General features: G+C 34.0%; 1 protein-coding gene across 1 annotated transcript; it reads left to right on the forward strand.

Annotated features, from left to right (window-relative positions):
* The first annotated feature begins 4,157 nt into the window (after positions 1-4,157).
* LOC132296232 (transcription factor bHLH167-like) lies at positions 4,158-5,524 on the forward strand. Its single transcript, XM_059794444.1, has 3 exons — positions 4,158-4,281; positions 4,391-4,710; positions 5,453-5,524. The coding sequence occupies exons 1-3, from the start codon at positions 4,158-4,160 to the stop codon at positions 5,522-5,524; spliced, it is 516 nt and encodes a 171-aa protein (XP_059650427.1).
* Positions 5,525-6,984: the final 1,460 nt, after the last annotated feature.

A 6,984-nucleotide genomic window follows, 5' to 3' on the forward strand; every position in this document is an offset into this window, starting at 1 on the left:
GCATGGTAGAATATTACCCATTGATATGTTGATTGATATATATTAAATCTAGATCATTTGGACAAGTAACGAAGATTTTATATAATATTTATCTTGAATAAAATATTAAATCATATGGCCTTAACTAGCTTGAAATCAATATGTTAGCATATTATATTAGGCCCTAGCATGTTCTTCAACATAGATGAATTTGAGAGAAATCAGAAATGTTTTGAAATCTAGTAATATTTAATTAATTTGATTAATTAATTTATTCCGAGTGTACTATTCACTCAATTGGAATTCCGACTTAATATTCTTCATAAGCATGTCATATAGTTTCACATATATTAAATCTAGAATATTTGATTAGGTTTTGAAACCTTTCAATTATTATTTTTTTCTAGTATTAAAGTTTAATACTCATGGCCATACATTGCATGGAATTCGCATGTATTATGTTTTTAAATCAATTCTTAACATGTTGTATAACATACATTAGCTTGAGACCATTTTGGTGAGTTTCAAAATCTAGAGATTTTAATTAAAAGAATTAATTAAAATCCATTCAATAGTTCTATGAGCTTAATCCACATTGTTGTGTCTTGTATAAAATGGACTTGTGACTTGATATTAAACTTGTCATTGACGTGAACTTTGGCATGCCTTGTTCATGGAATATTTGGACTTGCCTTGTAAATTTGATAATTTAATCCTTAAGTAGATTAAATTCCTTTTTATGCTTCTATCGAGTTAGTCATGCCTTGATTTTGAATCCTTGTTAAACTCATGAAATTGACTTGTATTACATGGACTTGTATCCCTTGTATCTTAATCTCATTAAGGTAGTTAATGAACTAGTATGATTGTCTTGGAATGATTTAAATTACTCATGTGTTGTTTAATAAGTAATTGAATCATGTATCTTATACTTGTGCTATATATCTTGGTTCTAGTCTATATTGATGCACACTTTGAATTCTTGACATTTCACATGCCATCATAGTTGAGAACTTAGGGCATGACTTATGTGTTCCAAAATCTTGGTTGTGCATGAAACGTGGTTAATGCATTTCTTGTATTTTGATACTATCTTGGTTTGCACAACTTGTTGATTTTGGGACTTAGGATATCAATCAAGAATTGACATGGCTAGGACTTGGTTCTAGTGCGGGGAAATGTCCTCCTACACTATAGTGCGCACTAGGGGAAAGTTACCCATGGGTTAGTAGTCCTAAAGTGATCTCAAGAGTACGGTTTTAATCCGGGCGATATCCGAGTTTTCCACGTTAGTTGATTTCACTCTTTAAATTTCATGTTGCTATTCCTTGAAGATTTAAACTTTTCGTATATGTGAAATACTCCAATCTTGTTTACTTGCATAGATATTATGCCTTATTCTTAATCTTATGTATAACTCTTTTCGTGTTTAATGGAATGTCCCATCCTTGTTTAATTGCATAGATATTATGCCTTGTTCTTGATTTCGTGTATTACTCCTATCGTGTTAATTGGAATGTTCCAATCATGTTAAATTGCATAGATATTATGCATTATTCATGATTTCATGTATTACTCTTGTCTTGCTAATTGGAATGTTCCAGTCTTGTTTACTAGCATAGATATTATGCCATGATCTTGATTTCACGCATTTCTCTTGTCTTGTTAATTGAAATATCCCAATCATGTTAATTGCATCGATAATTTAATCCTTGTTAGCTCGTATTCAAGCATCCTTCTTGTCGTGTTCTTTGTATTATCCTAATCTTGATTTGTTTCATACATGTATATGTATCATGATTCTTGTAATTAGTACTCTAGGGTAGCTTAGGGTACTCTAGGGTAGCTTAGGATGCTCCCTGAATCTCATTTTGACATAAACGTTAGGAGGCATAACCCTTTTGAATCATTTCATGCTAGTCTAAAAATCTAAAAGAAATCGAGTCGATGCATGCTCATTCTATACGAGTAAACTTGTTTACTTACCCCGAAGTTACTGGGGGTTTTGATCAGATACGAAGACTTGGTTCGTGATGTTCATCATTGCTTGGATGATCGTAGATTTGAAGGTTTTAATTCTTGTAAAGGTTGGGTTGAAATGCCACTTATAGCCATTCATGTCAAAATGTGTATATTTGATTCCATGTATGTAATGTGTACATAAGTACACGTTTTGTATTGTATTTGACATGTATGAGATGAGGCCGGAGGCCAATGACATGTATATTGTATTCTTTGTAACTTTTAACTTCATGAGATATTATTGAAATATTGAAAAATCGTAAGTTATTGTTTCACCATGGGTGCATCAGGTGTGGGAATTCCGTTTTTATTCCTTCCTAGGGTCTCATTAATCATGTAGAAAGTGTGGCCAAGGGCCAAATGGTAATTTCCAATCATTTGTTAATTTTAGATTTGAAAATTTCCATTTCAAGTTCATTTTCGCCTTTTTGGCCGTCGGGAGGTCGGATTTTGTATCAGCCATTTCCGGGAGCCGCGAACCATTCCCGCGCTCTCAAAATCACCATTTACATGTGCGTGCATATTCGTTTCAGCTTAGAATTGCATTTGGGGTCAAACGCATGCATGGTGCAAAGTTGTAATTTTGCCGTTTTGAGCCAAATTTGATCTAGGGACATTCTAGACATTTCATAGTAGTTTTTTTTGTTTCCATCTACATGGTTGGCTAGAAAGCATGATTTTGAGGGGGTTTCTTCTTTGTGTTTTTTTCAAAAAGGCCCAAAAAGCCCTCAAAATTGCATTTCAAGTTGGCATTTCAAGTGCAGCCTACAGCAGAACGAGCGCCCTAAGGGGGTACGAGAGCTCGTAAATGGGGCAGTGGGTTTTTGCCCTGGGGCATGTGCTGCACGAGCGCTCATAGCTTCTCACGAGTGCTCGTAGCACTGTTCATGTGTGAGTATGGGTGTGTCTTGGTTCAGCACTGTACCTTCAACTTCGTATCGTCGTATCTCTTTCGTTTCAACTCCGAATTGGTCCGTTCTTGAGTCTAAATTGACCGCGTCGAAACAAGATTTCCAATGATACTAATTTCAATTTCAGATTCCACTTTTAGCTCAAGATATTCAAGTTTTAGTAATGTAGTGTCAGTTTTTGGTTCGAACCGGGATAGGGTTTCCCTTCCTTCGACTTCAGAACTTGATATCTTTGCCATCCGGACTCCGAATCAAGTGATTCTTGAGTCCATCTTGGTTAATTTTTCATTATCTATCCAATGGTGTACACGAGAGTACCCATTTCAGTTGAAAGTACCAGTTTACCCTTTTAGCTTTAAGTGTGCGTTTTTTTTCGTCTTACCGTTTCTCCTTCGTCCGGACTCCGAATCATGCGATTCTTGAGTCCATCTTGACTAGTTTTTCGTTGTCTTTCCAGCGATGTACTCAGTGGCACCTGAATTCATACTTTCAGAAATGAATATTTTGCCCTAGGGGCTTAATTGTTATCTTTCCATTCTCTTGCTTCCGCACTTTATTCCTTTAGGTTTCGTGACCTCATGAAAGGTTATCTTAGGGTCTTAGAGGTGTTGTGCCTTGGGAGACCGTTGTTTTGTCTTTACTTCCGCATTCTAGATCCGCTTCGGGTCATCACAGGACACGCTGGGTTGAAAAATCCAAGGTCATCACACCTCCGACAACGATGCGGCGAACCCAACTCCAGGAACCCTCCGGCATGCCGTGATCCAGACGGAGCCCCTCTGGATCGTCTTCTCCACCAACATGTTCATCAAGCTAAAGCACGAGCTCTTCGTCAACTCCTTCAAGACCATCGACGACCACGGCGCTAACGTGCACATCACCGTTTGGATGGTGGTCTGTGGCTATGATTTTGGTTAAAGGAAACATCCTCCCATGGGAGGAGAGAGAAACAAGGAGAGCGAAAGAAAACATAGGGAGGAGAGAGAAATAAGAAGAGAGAAACAAAATAGGTCTAGCCTAGTTAAATGGGTATAACCCACATTTTATAATTTTTAATGTTAAGAATAGGTGGCAAACTCTTATTGGATCAACTCAGCTTGGTGGACATTTTTTGTCCTGATAAGGCAGGATCAAAGCATTACTCTGTACCTAATACCTACATAAATATAAATATATATATATATATATATATATATAAAAACTGTCATTCAAGCATTGAGTTTTAATTATTGAGTACAAAAGAAAATGCTGCCAGGCAACAGCTCACTTAAAGTAGGCAGAAATGCCATGGAGAAAAAGCGAAGAATGCATATGAATCATCTTTTTTCCATCCTCTCCTCTCTTATCTTTACCCAAACATCCAAGGTCTCTCTTTCTCTCTCTCTATATATATACACACAAACACACACACACACACACATGTAAACACTAACAAAATGAATTAATGCCTTTGTTTTTTGAACAAAAAAGATTGGCGCCATTGCCTGTTTTGTTGGAGCAAGCGACTAACTATATAAAAGGATTGAAGGAAAGCATAGAAGAACTGCAGAGAAGGAAGGAACAACTCAAGGGTGATCAGAGTATGAATAAAAATAACATCGAAAGCTCGCCAATAACGTTGCCGGTACTTGCACTTGAAGAAATGGGCTCAACTTTGATGGTGAAATTGATTGCTGGTTTGGACAAAAATTTCATGTTGCACCAAGTTCCATCTGTTCTTGAAGAAGAAAGTGTTGAAGTTGTGAGTACAAGCTACTCTACTATTGGTGACAAGATCTTATATACAATCCATTCACAGGTTTACTTACATATTATATATAGATATATATATATATATGTGTGTGTGTGTGTGTGTGTGTGTGTGTGTATAAACAGAAGCATCAATGCATCATATGCAGCTGCTAATTAACTTTTGAATCGTTATTGATGAACCTAATCAACTTCTCTCACTTCACCTTTTTATTTATTTATTTAATTATTTGCTACTAGGTATACTTCTCTCACTTCATTTGTATATATGCATTTTGAAAATCATAAGTGTCAAAACATATATAATTTATTTTAAAATACCAAATGCGACTTTAGAGTAACTTGATTGTTTTAGAAAGAATTCAATTAGTAAGAAACCAATTTGAAGAAATCAAGAGTCTGTTTGGTTTGTCATTCAGAAAATAATTTTTTTTTAAATAAAAAAAATGGAGTAACTTGAGAGTTTTAAAAAGAATTCAATCAGTAAGAAACCAATTTGAAGAAATCAAGAGTTTGTTTGGTTTGTTACTTAGAAAATAGTTTTTTTTTAAATAAAAAAAAAACACTAAATAATTATAAAAGACATTATCGGAAAACAAATTTGTTTATAACTAAATTTTCAAAAAGTAAATTTTACAAAATTGAACGAAATATAATTTTTATACATCTATAGTTCTATACTACCTCTTATCAAATTCAAGGTCACATAAAAAAGTCCCACATGTCACAATATATTTATTATCATAATCATCATTTACAAGATTAATAACACTGGATGTGTACTTTTGCAGGCTATTTGGTCAAGAATTGGCATAGAAACTTCACGAGTGCAAGAAAGACTAAACAAACTTTTAACCATGTAATTATATATTATCACCAATTATTTAATGATAAATTATGAACCTTTTTAAATAGCAGAAGGTCAAGACGAATTCAAAGAGATGTTGTACCAAGGTGAATTATGTAATATTTTTGCTTCGTTCAAAATCTTGACCTAGAAGCACAGAAACAATTGTTTGGTGGCTTTTGTTTAATGGTATCCACTAGATAATGAGACATCATGTGATATTATTACGTAGATGTTCCTTTGCTTTAATTACTGTATCATCTTTTATACATTTAGTTATTGTCAAAGATTGAAATGAGACATAATTCCCCGAATCAAGTATACGATGCATGACACTTTACCGCAGAAAACTTGTGAAATGGGAATTATATATAAATTTATAATTTCTTATAATATGTAATTTAATATAATAAAATAAGAACTATAAAATAAATGAACCTGATTAAAAGTCGAGGTTAAAATTTGATTCTATATTCTTAAAATAGATTCGCCTCGCTATGGTGCTAACGAACTCAGTGGCATCTATCTCTCAGGATAGAACGACTTGTCTTCCTTCGGTAGTAGCACTGCAAACCAAAAAAATAGACGAATCGATTCGGTATAGTACTTTCTAACTAGAACTTGGACTCGGAGTGACTGACTAAGGCTCGAACCCAAATACTAGGATTTGAACCCACAGACTAAAGAGAGAAGAAGGATGAAAAAAATTCAGAAGAAGAGAAGAATTCTCTGAATTTTGGTGTGATTTGCAAATGATCCAAAGGGGAGTATTTATAGGTAGCAAGGAACCTTTTCGGGTGGGTGCAATCATGGGTTATGATGGTTCGGAAAATAGTGCAACCCTTTGGAAAAAACTAAAAAGTGGTTTATAATTTAAATTCAAAAAACCAACCACACATTTAAATAAGCCAAGTCCAAACACAGGCCCAATTCAAAATTTCATTTAGTAAAAAAAATAACCGGACTTTATAATTAAGCCCAAACCTATGTTTGACTTATTTAAACTTCAATTGATTTCAACATTTTTTATTTTTTTTTTATTTTTTTTTTATTTAGACTTATCAAATATCTAACTTTGGATCTAATTTCTCATTCACCCGGAAACGAATTTGAGAAAGTAAATATACCATAATTATCTCCTTATGGAGAGGAACGCGCTCGTCTATAGATCCGCAAAAATTCTTAGCAGAATCTATTCCAATTCTCATCCAAAATTTACGTTTCCAATATAAATATCATGTCCTAATCTTCCTCAATTAGGAAAAAAATAATAATTCCTATATTTCACTTTCCCATCCAGCCAATAGCAAACCTTTCCTGCCGCCACGAGAATTCTAACTTAACAATAAATAATAAAATAAGATTCAAAGTATGTAGAAACTACATAAACTAAAAATATGCAACAACAATTGTGATTGAATTAACTAATCACCAAAAAAAAAAAAAAAAACTTGTATAACTGTATCAAACAACAAT

Source organism: Cornus florida, unplaced genomic scaffold (assembly GCF_030987335.1).
Source record: "Cornus florida cultivar Cherokee Brave unplaced genomic scaffold, ASM3098733v1 CherokeeBrave_3.0.0_Hap2_Chr02, whole genome shotgun sequence".
Lineage (NCBI taxonomy): Eukaryota > Viridiplantae > Streptophyta > Magnoliopsida > Cornales > Cornaceae > Cornus > Cornus florida.

Bases quoted from the DNA above. Each gene is read 5' to 3' on its own strand.
- LOC132296232 (XM_059794444.1), top strand. From the start codon at position 4,158: ATGCTGCCAGGCAACAGCTCACTTAAAGTAGGCAGAAATGCCATGGAG. The intron at 4,282-4,390 runs CTCTTTCTCTCT...AAAGATTGGCGC, and splicing joins TACCCAAACATCCAAGGTCT to CATTGCCTGTTTTGTTGGAG. The intron at 4,711-5,452 runs GTTTACTTACAT...GTACTTTTGCAG, and splicing joins TATATACAATCCATTCACAG to GCTATTTGGTCAAGAATTGG.